General features: G+C 39.5%; 1 protein-coding gene across 5 annotated transcripts in view; it reads right to left on the bottom strand.

Moving 5' to 3' along the window:
- LOC106877684 (pleckstrin homology domain-containing family G member 7) overlaps positions 1 to 15,000 on the bottom strand; it is a 970,386-nt gene that overhangs the window by 63,544 nt on the left and 891,842 nt on the right. For all 5 annotated transcript variants that reach the window (XM_089338328.1, XM_089338327.1, XM_089338326.1 and 2 more), the window contains one exon: positions 10,816 to 10,917. In XM_089338328.1, coding sequence (XP_089194454.1) covers positions 10,816 to 10,917 — 102 coding nt within the window. The remainder of the gene's footprint in view (positions 1 to 10,815; positions 10,918 to 15,000) is intronic.

Below are 15,000 nucleotides of genomic sequence, written 5' to 3'. Positions count from 1 at the left end.
CTATATGACTCGTGAAAAGACGTGACTACAAGAAGACGAATGCTGAAAACAAATCAATATACACATGAACGGAATTTATTATTATTTGTTTCGTCTGTCTCTGTTAATGGTGAAATGGGCTTCCAAAGTTATAATAGAAACTTATTAAACCTTCTACTGTAAAGTACTGATGTTGAATTTAAGCACTTAGGTGGGCATTGAATATTCAGTATAATGATTTCCTTCGCTGTGTATAAATGGAGTGACTATGTGCCTATGTGTGTTCTATGCGTATGAGTGTGGCATTGTTCGAGCTGTTGTGTGCATGCTGAGCTGTGGCCATTGTTATCCCTGCTACATTTTAACTTAAACATATCATTTTTGAACTTCCATCTAATATTTTCCAATTTATTTGATAAATGATGTTTCTCGCTTTCAGTTGCCAGATGTAATTAGACTAGTCTGGGGTTACTATTTTATGTCGGAAGTAAGCAGTCTTGTTAATGTATCACATGAACTCGCCGTTTATAATTTCTGTGTACTGTGTACTGTTGACTGATCCGTTTGAATCTGTAGAAGTAACTTTCATGTCGAACAGTAGTGTATCAATTTTTATTCAATTCCTCCGTGTATGCCACCTGCTTATGTTCGTTTCAATATTTGACGTGCTTTTATTGAACAGTTTCCTTTAACGGTCATGTCTACTAGAACCAGGAAGATTGTAACTTTGTTAGTTTTTGTGTTTAATGAGTTCAAGTGCGTGAAACATATATTATTGCCGTGTTTAATGGCTTTAAATAACATTTCGTATGTATTTTTAATAGCTTAGACATATAAACAGCTGTAACTAACAAAGTACAAATTTCAAATTTTTTAAAGGTCTCATCTCTCTTAGAAAATTGAAACCCTACAAATTCAATGAACAAGTGCTATGCATTGCTTCAAATTTTCGCACAAGCCCAGCAATTTCGGGCGTGGGTGGGGAGTGGACCCCTGTGTTCAACTGGTATTTATTTTATTGAGTCAGAAGGATGACAAGTAAAGTCGGTCTCGGCGGAATTTGTAATTAGAGCATAAAGGTGCTACTAAATGCCGCTAAACATTTTGCCCGGCGCGCTAACGTTTCGGACAGTCTGCTGCCATTACAAGTGATATATATTGGTTTCAAACTTTGGCACAAGGGCAGTGATTTCGGACTTCAGCATTCAACTGTTACTCATTTTGTCGACCCCAAAGAGATGAAAGGCAAAGTCGACGCCGCCGGCATTTGAACCCAGAGAGTAAAGGCAGATGAAATGCCGCTAAGAATTTTAATCGCCGATATATCTTTTAAACAAAAGATATATATTAAAACGAAATTGTTCAAACAACTCGAAAACATTAGTATAAGAATCTCTAAACTCGCATCTAATAAAAGAGAAGTTCATAATACTTTAGTCCATATACTTTAGCAAATAATGGGGCTTCCAAGACAAAATATATGCTCGTAATAAGAATAGATTCAACAATAAAGTTGACATGGATTTATATAAGCCTTTTTATTTCTAGTCATATCTTACTCCGTATTCCTCTTCCATAATTTTCCTGTAAGATTCATAATCACATTTAAATATTGATGACTTTTATTGATGCAGGAGATTATACCTGAACTTAGCCACCCAACAGGTACAGATAAAGTCCTCTATTTTAGATGTTTCCTCCTTACGCCATACTGTGAAGATATTTACAAAATGTTATCTTCAAGTGACCAAAATATGTTCGTCAATAATAACGCTAAGAAATATGTTATGTAACGATTTGGTGAAACTTTAAGCAGCATTACATGCATCAGAGACTACACATCATGCATGCATACTTATATACACGTGTGAATATATATGTGTGGGTGTGTATTACGTATGTGAGCAAATAGATATGAATTCACATGCACACGCGCAAACACATACATCCACACATGCACACACGCGCATACACACACATACATACACTCACACATATATAATTGATTTTTCTGTCTATCTTTCCCTTCCATTCACATGCATTCATTCAGATAGAGAAATTGATAGAGGGGTATACACACACACACACACACACACACATATATATATATATATATATATATATATATATATATATATATAGAGAGAGAGAGAGAGAGAGAGATAGAGAGCTAGCTGGCTAGCTAGCTAGATAGATAGATAGATACATTTCTTTTATTAGCCACACAGGGCTCAACGAAGATGGGACAAATGTAATGTAGAGCTTTTCTTTTTGGGAGGGGGAAGGAAGGAAAAAAAAGGGGGTGGTGTCGATCAAAAGGGATCGTAGGAAGGGAAAAAGGGGGAGTTCGATCAAAAGGGATCGAAAAAAAAAAGGAAAGGCCGATCAATAGGGATCGTGTATCACACAGTAATGTTCTCGTGTAAAAAGAGGGGAGGACAGTTTAGGTTTAGCCGTGGAAGGAAAAGCCTACGGAAAAGACCACGGTAACCTTGGTCAATATTCTCATTGAAGAAACTATAACAGTAAGTGACTCTCTTTTGCCTTTTTGTTTTATTTTTTTCTTGGATTTTTTTTTTCTAGTTCATAGGGTTATGCTCAAGATGGCTCCGTCATTCACACGTGCCATCCTTGCTACATTCACTCATCTTTTTTTGAAGCATTCACTAGACAAGACATCCCTTTCTACTCTCACCTTCCTCTTCAGGTGATACTTGAAGAAGTTGATGAGAGATTGCCCAGAGAGGAAAGTCTTTGTCTCTAGACCTTTCAGACGCGTCCACCATACACGTTCTTTCGCCATAGCCACAAGTACGATGAAAATAGCTCTTCCTTCCCGTTTAAAGGAAGGAGACGCGACAATATTCACGATAGACTCGGCTGATAGACCGACTCGTCCCACACGCGATAGCAGTTGTTCGACGTAAGCCCACAGCTCGGAAATGGTGGGACACTGTACGAGTGCGTGCAGAACGGTTTCGTCGCTCTGCCGGCATCTCGGACAGGTCGGCCCCGTGTTTCTCGAGCCATGCCTGTAGAGCTTATCCCGAACGGGTAGTGCTTCTCGATAGCACTGCCAGGCCAGGGATCTCTGGAAGTTGTCCATAGGTCCCGGCCCGAAGGTCGTCTTAAACAGGCGGGTCAGGTATTCTTCGTCGACGCCCAGGTTCGCCCCGAGATCGCCGTCGTACCTTCCCTCCACTAATCCACTATAGAATGCGTTAGTTGTGATGCAGTCGCTCAAGGTTGACCCGGGTTGTTGGAGTTGCCGAAGAGCAGCGCGACACTCGCGGTGTCATTCGCCCTTCCTCGGCCTCTTCTTGATCCACGACTGCAGTTCGGTCATGGAGACGAGCTGCGGGAAAGCGCGCCGCACAAACGGTGACCACATCTGTTCACCGCTGTCTACTTAGAGCCGGAGATGTCGCAGTCTCAGCGCGTGTCTGCGCATCATCAACCACGGCATGCCCAGTCCTCCTTTTAACGGGTGTTGGCTGCAAACGGATCGCCTAACCATCGGAACGCTTCCTTTCCACAAGAAGCGGAAGAGGATGCGCTCCAGTTTGGTGATGGTAGGGTCGGGACAAGGAACGACGGTCAGGCGGTAGTAGATGACGGACGCGATGTACGTGTTCGCCACCTCCGCCCGACCTTTCAGGGAAAGCTTCCTCTCGGCCCATTGCCGGGCTAGAGTGGCCACCCTTCTCGTTATCTCGTCCCAGTTCTTCTCCGTTTGGAGGTCTGGACCAAACCATACCCCGAGCAACTCAACCGGACCGTCCGTCCAACGTCCCACGACGGAGGCGCTACTTGACGGCATGGGCTTGCTTCTCCAGGTGCCGAGCCGCAAGCCCACTGACTTATCCCGGTTGATTTTCGCTCCCGTTACCGCTTCGTAGTCTCTCAGTGTCTCGCCGACAAGCTCGATGTGCTTTTGGCTAGACACTATGACGGTGACGTCGTCCGCGTATGCCGACACGCTCGTCCCGCATCCCAACTCTCGCGGGATGCCCCTCAGCGTCGCCAGCTTCCGCAGTAGTGGCTCGAGAGTCAACACGTACAGAAGCGACGAGAGGGGGCATCCCTGACGGACCGAACGTGCAATGTCGAAGGGTCTTGATAGATGCCCATTGACGCGAACTACCGAACGGATGCCTCTGTACAAGGCAGCCATCCAGCCGCGGAAAATGGGACCGAAGCCGGCCGCTATGAGGACAGCCTCCAAGTATTGATGGTCTACCCTATCGAAAGCTTTCGATTGATCTAAATTGATCAGGGCCCCACCCATGCCAGGTTCCTTAACTACCCGCTCTATGATGTAGCGCATCAGATGGAGGTTGTCATGGATGCTCCTGCCCGGCACGGCGCACGTTTGCGCCTTGCCGATCAGTTTCTCGATGACAAGCGCCAACCGCTTGGCTAACACCTTGGCCAAAATTTTCAAGTCTGCATTGAGCAGGGTGATGGGCCTAAAGTTATCTATGACGTCCCCCTTGTTTGGATCTTTCTTCAGCAGCGTTACGGCTCCTCGACTCACAAAACCGGGAATGCTCCCGTTTTGCTGCCAGTTGCAGTACACCGCCACCAAGACGTCTCCAAACAAGTCTGGCATACAGTTGTAAAGCTCGTAGGGCAGACCATCCAAACCCGGAGATTTGTCCCTCGAGCATCCCGCCATCGCGTCCCTCACTTCCACCGCCGTGATGGCACCTTCACAGCACACCGCCTCTCTTGCCGAGAGTCGTGGAAGGCTGTGCAGGTAGGCACTGAAGTCCACCCTGCGTTCTCGCTCGCCACTCGTCCCAAACAGTCGAGCAAAGTGCCGCTGAAAGGCCTCACACATTTTGCTTGGCTCGAGCAGTTCGCGCTCCTGTTCGTCCACCAGAGACCGAATGGTGGCTTTGTTGCCCTGTTGCGGCTCCAACACCTTCGTTTCTTAGAGCACGCATCCTAGCCCTGACAATGCACCCTTCGTGTTTGGCGTTGAAGTGTTGGTCTAGGGCCAACCTCGCCGCCAAAACGTCGGATGCGATGCCACTTCTAATTGCCTCTTCTAGCTTCTTAACTAGCTCACCCTCTACTCTGTTTCTGTCTATGGCTAGTGCTTTGCTATACCTAACCGCTTCTGCTTTTATTGCTCTCTTGAGGGCAAATCACCATTTGTTATTGATGATGGCTCCCGTCAAAGCCCTCTTTACTAACGTGCTAATCCGGTCTCTGAAAACTTGTCTCGACGGGAAAGACGCGTTTAGTTTCCAGTAACCGGGGTCCTGCCTATGTGTCTTATCTAAGTCTAGCGTACACGTCACAAGTTTGTGATCCGTGTAGCTGACTATGTGAAATTGTGGACACCCTATGCTATCTCTATCTACTCTCCTACACAGTATTCTATCTAGATACGATCTCGACGACCCGATGCGGTTTGTCCATGTCCACATTGGCGCATTCGGGTAGTCGAGTCGGTACCTGTCAGACAGTTGAAAGCGTCTGAGCAGGTCTTTGAGGCATTTGCATCCCCGTCTATTCCTATCTCTGCCCACATAGTCTAGATGCGTGTCCAAGGTAGCATTCCAAAGATAGATAGATAGATAGATAGATAGATAGATAGATAGATAGATAGATAGACAGACAGATAGATAGATAGATAGATAGATAGATAGATAGATAGATAGATAGATAGATAGATATAGTGACAGAAAGAAATATTCATTAATATATAAATGAATAGACAAGAGAAATATGTAGGATGGGAGAAAATGAGATATTTCTTTTCAAACTGGTAAGTCGCGTGAAATAATGTCATATGACCTAGTATATATTAAAACTAATTTCAACGATTTTAAGCAATTATTTTAACGCACACATGCACATATCTAATAGATATTTCTGTGTCTCTTATGCAGTGTATTCATTTTATATCATAATTGGTGAACAACGGTAGATTAGCTATAGATATCCAATAGACAAATAATTAGTTCTGTATACTTCTTTTGGTGAGCGTCAAGGGAATGTCTATTATTAAGGGCATAACAAGTATCGTACACTAGCACTTCGTCAGTTACGACGGGGATTGTCTCTGTTGATCCTATCAACGGATCAGCCCGCTCGTGAAATTAACGTGCAAGTGGCTGAGCACTCCACAGACTCGCGTACCCTTAACGTAGTTCTTAGGAAGATGCAGCATGACACAGAATGTTACAAAGATAGCCGTTTGAAGTACATGTGCTATTACTCATTTTTGCTAGATGAGTAGACTGGAGCAATGTGAAATGAAGTGTCTTGCTAAACGACACAACGAGTCAACAGGAATCGAACTCACGACCTTACGATTATTAGGCGAAAACCATAACCATTAAGCTACGCGCCATCACTACAAGTATCGTATAGGTCATTGGTGGAATAGCAACACTGTTGGAGTTTATTTTCTGATGATTTAAAACCTTCATCGTTATGCATCGGCAAGAATATACACATACTTACACAGGCATGCACCCAACCACACAGGACTGCCTGGCGGCCTTAGGGGCCGCCTGGACTCCTTTACTACCAGAACCCCTTTGGTACCAGACCTATTTCTCGGCTTTCCTATCCAACCAACGACTATACTCAGAACCAAGGATGCGTGCTGTTATTTGTATGATTCAGGTGAATCACCTTAGACTGTTCTGAGTTGCTGCTCGAGTTTCTGAGCTGCATCCTGCGTACTGCATTCTGTTTTCTGAGGATCCGACTGGGGTGACAGCTCTTGTTGGTCGGCTACAAGCTTCATGGTCATGGCAGATAAGGAACTATTTCGCAGAGATGAGATCTGACAGGGAAACCAGTCTGAGGGTTGCCAAGGACGATCTGAGTAGATAGCGACAAATAGTGGATGCAGCGACGAACTACAGTGGCGCTTACTCCCTTACCTCACCTGATCACACATGCACACATACACACACGCACACATACATACACGCACAAGCGCACGCATATACACGCTGCTCCATCCATCTATCAATGCATTTTTCCACATAGATAGATACATACATACATACAAACGTATTTGCCACACATTTATTCTTTTATTCTTTTATTCTTTTACTTATGCCAGTCATTTGACTACGGCCACGCTGGAGCACTGCCTTTACTCAAACAAATCGACTCTAGTAGTTAGTCTTTAGAAGCCTAGCACTTATCCTATTGGTCACCTTTCCGAACCTCTAAGTTACGGGGAGGTAAATAAACCAAGATCGGTTGTCAAGCGATGGTGGAGGGAAACACACACACACACACACACACACACACACACACACACACACACACATACAACGTGCTTCTTTCAGTTTTCATCTACCAAATCCACTCACAGAGCCTTGCTCGGCCCGAGGTTATAGTAGGAGACACATGCCCAATTTGCCACGCAGTGGGATTGAACCCGGAACTATGTGGTTGAGAAGGAAGCTTCTTAACACACAGCCACGCCTACGCATAAAGGAAGAAATTATGTGAAAACGGCGCCTTTCGTGGAAGCTGTCGCCTGCTTCTTAGGACCGACTGACTCGTGCTCAAACGCTGTTGTAGAGTATATTACGGAAAATCTTGCGGTTACAGTTCCCTTTGTCCGCACATTATATTTCAACGTTCTATACAAGTCATTCAGATTGCATTTTAAGATAACAATGAAAACGTCCACCAAAATTCAAGGTAGCGCATTAAGTGCGACATGATGAGCGTATATGGAATTTAATTCACTATTAAAAACTGTGATCAATGAAATGGAAGTGACCAAATTGTAATTGAGAGGAAATAATGAAAGTGGATGACATAAATACTGCAGAATGTTAATTCAAAGGGAAGTTGTTTGATAATTAAAGTGGATGACATAAATACTGCAGAATGTTAATTCAAAGGGAAGTTGTTTGAAGAGGAATAATTTAGATGAAGGAAGCATTAAAAAGAAATAATTAGATGCTTTGCTAGGAGAACACATTAAATGTGTAACCGAAACATTATAGGAGATATCACACCTAGCCTCTGATCAAAGAGAGGTAATTATTTCAACGAAACAACTGTAGCCTAAACAATCTAATGAGAAGTGAAATGTGTTTAGTCATCAAAATATTGGATTGTCATAAATTCTTTATTTTTTTTTTATCCAATGCCATTTGAATTAACGCGAAAAATATTTTCCTCATAGTGTTTTAAGGTTTATTTAAAGGTTTGTTTTTTCTCTACGTTTTTGGAAGTTGAATAAATTTCACCTTTTGTCAGGCATATGACGATGTGGTGTCATGAAAAAAAAAAGGAAAAAAACAAACAAAACAAAAACAAACAATAAACGTGCATTTTAGACACCGTCTCTCTTTAATTTCAGTGAAGGCTCGAAAGTTGTTAAAGCGGCTGGTGACATTTGTGCTGTGTACGGAGACGGTGCTATCATTGAAAAAACTGCACAGAAATGGTTTAAAACTTCAAAGACTCTCAGACTGTTCAAGCTAACCTAGCCAATTCAATGAGGATCGAATGTACGAACCAATCAACGAGTTTCTGTATAAATCCACGAGATAATTGGTCCAAATAAGTGTAGCTGTCATGGTGCCATCATCCGTCTCCTGTCACCTTATTTCAACGGGTAAGGTTAAAAATCACGGTGTATAAGTGCCACACTCTCTAATCTGAACAGCAGAAACAAACTCCAGGGTTTTTCGACCACCACCAGTTTGGTCAATTGACACCGGACTACTCGTAAGCACAAACATAAATTTCTTTACTGTATCGTGACTGGCGTTCAAAAGTGGTATGTTTAAGTTAAAATGTAGCAGAGATAACAATGACTACGGCTCAGCAAGCACGCAACAGCTCGAACAAAGCCAGAACTGCATTTACAGAAATCAGTCGTCCGTGTTTGACAAGACTGGTAAAGGCTAAAAGCTTTACCGTCAGCAAATGCATCGTTTCAGCGAAGCCTTCCAGCTGAAACGACTCGTCCAGTGACACAACATTGCATCATTCTTGGACACAACAACGTTCGCTCCATGTCGCTAATTTGACCAGAAGCGATATTGAAGAGCTCCCTTGCAGGGTTCTACCGCACCCCCAGCCCCATATTCTCCTGATAAAGTGCCTTCAAATTATTATCTTTTTTAGGTTGTTCTCTAAAAGTCTGCCAGGCATTTTGATCAATAACTAACGTTTTGAGGCTGAAAACGGTGATCACAGATTTGTTCGAGTCAAGACACGATGATTTCTACCGTCAAGGCTTTCACATGCGAGTGGAATATTGCCAAGAGGTAGCGAACAATGAAGGAGAATACATTATTGATTGATAGGTTCGAATTGTTGATGAAAAATATGGATTAAAATATATGGGGAAAAATCGAAGTAATTTATCTGACAATCCTCTGAACACTGTATTCTATAAACATAAACGTTAAACAAATATCAAACGTAACACAATGTAATTGTGGTATTACCACGATTCACAAGGTTAAGAGTATTCAAGATAAATCGATCAGTAAATTCATTTTAATTAACATTGAAGAATACAATTATCTGTTTTTAGAAGTCTTCTACCACGAACGTTTTAGAATTTGGAAAATATGCATCACCTTAAACGACACTGATACAAATATTAACATTGAACGCAAGAGAGTCACTATTCTTCCTTAAATCGCTGTAGGCCGAGAAGAATAGAAATGGACGCGTTGCTATATGAGCAAGTAGATGCGCTTTTGCGCAAATAGCAGATCTCATCGGATTATTCACTGAGAAGCAGACTAGAATGCACTAACGTAAAGCTATAAAGAGATAATGGATTTGTATCCCATAATACTAACGGTTAGGATATGGAGAGAATTAGAAAAATCTTTAACATATAAACAATCTAATAATTACAATAAATACGAACCTGATTTTTTTTCTAGTCGTAATAATAAACACAAAACGAAGTTACACCAATAAATATTGTTTCCAAATTCTAGAACAAGGCCAGCAATTTTAGGCTGAGGATAAGTCTATTATATCGACCCAGTGTTCAACTGGTACTCATTTTATCGACTCCGGAAAGGTGAAAGGCAAAATAGAACTCGGCAGAATTTGAACACAGAACGTAAAGCGGACGAAATGATGCTAAACATTTTGCCCGGTGTTCTAACAGTTTCGCCGCCTTAAACTACATTTATAAATATTATAATAGAATAAATAACAGTTATTAAATTACAGTATCACAGAGATATTTATAATGTGCATTTTTATCATCCGCTAAAGACAAAAATCTAATGAAGCCACCTCCAGGAGTCTAAGCATAAAACTATTTCAAAATAGGCTAAAGTACATAGAATAATGGCGTACATGCTCATTTTTAATAGTTCTAGCAAATTCGATGTTACCTTTCATCTTCGGATAACAAACTCTCATTTCCGACGATGTATGTTCACAAAAGAACCGATACATTGAAATGAAGGTGATTTGAGATGCCCTGATATTTTGACCTGGTTAAGTAACATTGAAGAAATAAAATGTTTTGTTTGTACGGTGTAATGTACTGAAATTGTGCCACTATAAAGCCATCGTACCTCATAGACAAAACGTTTAACTAAACGTATAACAGCCAAGGTTATTTTAAATTGGCCTCCGCTGACTTGAGACGAGAATGACGTGTTCAGCGATGCATCACAACAACACAAACACAGTGGAATATTTTTGTTTACAGGTCGGCTTCGCTAGTGCTGACCTAGATATAACTGACCCGATATTTTCGATTGGTGAAAAGAGATTATTACAATGCAGCTGCTTTGGAAGGATGTATCTGATCACAAGAAAAAAATATTTCATAGTCGCCTTTTAGAAACTTACCCTCTGGAAGGCTTTGATGAAAACTGACGTGCTGCCAAATTGTGTTGAGCTCATACTCTTGAGTAAGGCCGAGAGGAAATCTTTACAGAATGTGTAGCTCACCTGGAAGAGAAGAAATAAAAATGTATATATCTATCTATATATATATATATATATATATATATATATATATATATATATATATATATATATATATATATGTATGTATGTAAACATACGTATGTACGTGTGGTGTGTGCGCGCGTGTGCGTGCGCGTTTAAATATATACATGTATATGAATGTATGTATAAATATATACTCACATACATATGAATAAATTATTATAATTATTATAATTATAATTATTATTATTATTATTATTATTATTATTATTATTATTATTATTATTATTATTATTATTATTATTATTATTATTATTATTATTTTCATCTTTATTTTTATTAACCTTTTGAGAAATGCAGTAAGAATCTGTTTTTATTTTGTTTTGAAGAATACGCAGAGAGTTCAATGTAAATAAAAATGTTCAGATTAACAAATACTGTATGAGAAACATTAGTTGATTGTTCTTCTGTGCAAGTTTAATCTCCCTCTACTTTTACCTTTGATGAATTTAAAGTCTGTATGACGTTCAAAGCATTTATCATAGCCTTAGATAACTTCGAGATATGCTCGAATTTATTTCGTCTCCCATCCGGTTCTTTATCGCCTGATCGACGGAAAACCTTTGTACAAACATATCATGTGAAGAGATACGACTATTTGTACATCATTTCCCAGTAAAAAATTCGTTTAGTAAAATATATTAAATATTTCTATTCAGAAATATTTTTGTATATATTGAAGTCAGAGTTTTGAATAAATGCTTTCGGTTGAAGAAGAATACAGCCTGAATGAATAATTATTAAATTATTAGAAATAAATATTAAATTTGTGCAAATAAATATCATTTTCTTCATCGTTATTTTTCTTTAGAAACAAAGAATAATTTTTTTCTTTTCGGATAGAATTAGGTCCATCTTACAGAATATTCATATATGTGTTCGTTGTAAATAAAGACTGTCTAAAAATAGTGAGTTTTTAAAATGTTTGTGGTTAAAAACAGCGTTCAACGGAAAACATGCGTAAGTGCACCAAAGTGTTACAATATAGTTAGTTCTAGGTTAGTGAAAATATCAATCGTTAACAAAAATAGAAATAATACATTTCTAAATTTCTCAGAGAGATTTATGCAGTAGTGATACGATGAAGTAGTTGTATACTGTCAACTTAATATGACAGTCCCCTGAAGGGAATAATACTAGGAAGCTGCACCGCTAACTGTCGGCCTTGACACATTAACAAAAGTATTTAGCAGAAAGTATGTATAAAAGTATCCTCGGTTTACAAGACAGTTCTACGTTAGTGAGGACATTCAGCGTTAATAACATTTTCAATAGAAAACATATATAAAATGACCCATAGACTACAAGATAGTTCTAAGTTAGTGAAAATGTATTTATGTACAAAGGAACTGGGCTTTACAAGACTCTTCTACGTTAGAATGTTCAGGGTTAACAAATTAACAAATATGTTCAAGTTTGATAAACGTGTTTCAGGTTATTACATGTGAAAGGTTGAGAGAGAATGTCCTAACAACGTTTAACAAATGTTAGCGTTGCGATATTCTGGAAGAGGAAAACGTCACGGCAGAAAAGCAGTTAATAGAAAGTAGGATAATAATAATAATGATGTTAAGACCATTAGTTACAGCTCTACGGAGAACCAGCTTAGAAACAGGAAACTCGTTCATCAACAGTGCAGTCATCACCGGGGGCCTACTATGAAGCAGGACAATAAAACGAAGATATAAGAAGTTTCCGCCTTTAACTAAGAGATTATGAGCATCGTTTCGCACAGACAGAATATAAGCATAGAGCAGAGAGGAAATGCAAAAAAGGAAATACAGGACAAAAGAAAGAAAGGACAAAATTACAATCAATCCAGATTAGAAACCAGTTTGAAGATATATAAAGGTGGTCCATCATGCACAATTTGAGATTCACAATAGTTTAAACGTCTCTCTTTCTCTCTCTCAATCTGTATATATGTACGTGTATATATTCTTATTTATTTTATCGTTTACTAGTTTTAATCTATGGACTGTGGCCATGCTGGGGAAATGCTTGTAGTCGAAAGAATCGACTCCGGCTCACGTTTTTTAAATTCTGGTACTTATACTATCAGACTCTAGTTGTCAAGCAGTTGTGGTGGTGGTGCGGGGGGACAAACACAAACGCAGACACAAGTTTCTTTCCCATCCACATGGTTTGAATTTCATTCCAAATGCGTGGCACTTGGATCAAATGTCTTCTACTGAAGGCATATGATATAATATAATATAATATAATATAATATACGTTCCGAGTTCAAATTCCGCCGAGGTCGACTTTGACTTTCTTCCCATTGGCGTCGATGAATTATGTACCAATTGCGAACTTGGGTCGATATAATCGACTGCCACTCCCACCCCCAAAAAATTTTAGGCCTTGTGCCTGTAGTAGAATATAACATAATATAATATTATATATATATATATATATATATATATATATATATATATATCGTTTTTGGATTTGGTTTGCAAGATTTTTATGTGATTTCGTGTGTTGAAGCATATTCTGTTGTGTCTGGGGAGAGTGATTTTCTTATTGTGCCTTAAAATTTAGCACACTCACCGGAAAATTTCCACTTATTTCTTATTTTTATTTATTTCTTAAAAATAAGAAATAGGTGGAAATTTTACCGGTGAGTGTTTAAATTTTAAGGCTCAATAAGAAAATGACTCTCCCAGACACAACAGTATATATATATATATATATATATATATATATGCGAGTAAAAATAAATACAAAAAAGGTGGGTTTTTTTGTATGATTGTGTTTAGAGGAATATATTATTTTGTTTAAAAGAGTTCCAACACTGTCTGTTTTTTATGTTTTATTTATATTCCTGCAGAACCAATGTGGGGTATAGAATATGGAATATACAATATATAATATAATATACAATATATAATATAAAATAAAATAAAATAAAAATGGATGGCACCATGAAATAAAGTACTGAATGTAGATGAAATATTGAGTGTTCAATATAAAGGATCAAATATATAAATATAAATATAAATATATAAAGGCGACTCGAGTTTCAGGGCTTCCATATTCTATGCCCCACATTGGTTCTGCAGGAATATAAATAAAACATAAAAAACAGACAGTGTTGGAACTCGTTTAAACAAAATAATATATATATATACACACATGGGTATGTATGATAATGTATAGAAGTACATTACTCAAAGAAATTCCAACTTTGTCTGCTTCTCATGTTTTATTTACGATCTTATTATAATATAATATAATGAAATGATAGAATATTAAATGCCCATTCAGATTGAACAAGTACTTTCATGCATTAAACCATGCAATCTTCAGGTTCAAGTAGCAGGGTGACAGTTATGTTTTACAATTCACAACTGACCCGAAAAGACCGGAAACAGATGGACAAAGAGAAAGTGCTTTCTAAGACAGGTGAATGGGAGAAATGGTTGGTATCTGTGTGTATGTGCATGTGTTTGCACGTGTGTCTGTGATGGAATGTGCGTGTATGTGATAGTGTGTGTGTGTGTGTGTGTGTGTGTGTGTGGTAGCAAGTGTATTTGCCAGTAACTGAGTATGTGCGTGTGGTGGTGGTGTCTTGTTGGTTTGAACCAGGTGTGTGTATGGTAGTGTGTGTGTGTGTGCCAGTAAGTGAGTGTGTGTGTGAGTACGCGCGTGGTGGCATGGATCTGTGATACTGTGTGTGTGTATGGTAATATGTGTGTGTGGCAGTAACTGTGTGTGTACGTGATAGCGTATGTGCTTGTGGTGGTACTGGTTGGAGTGTGTGAGGCGGTGAATGAATGTGTTTGTACGTGGTAGCATGTGTGCCTGTGGTGTTAACTGTGTGTATGTGTGTGTGCGCATGTGTGTGTGGTATTTACTGTTTACACGTGTTTGCTTTGTGTGCGTGTTCGTGCGTGCGTATGGTGGGGTGTGTATGTGCGCATGAGTGAGTGTTGAAGTGTATGTACGCATGTGTGTGTATGTAGGTGCATATATGTGTGTGTTGTATGTGTGGAGGTGTATGTGCATTCACATGTGCGT

This window comes from Octopus bimaculoides, chromosome 20 (genome assembly GCF_046866305.1).
Source record: "Octopus bimaculoides isolate indiv1 chromosome 20, ASM4686630v1, whole genome shotgun sequence".
NCBI lineage: Eukaryota > Metazoa > Mollusca > Cephalopoda > Octopoda > Octopodidae > Octopus > Octopus bimaculoides.
This window is presented reverse-complemented; position numbering and strand designations above follow the sequence as displayed.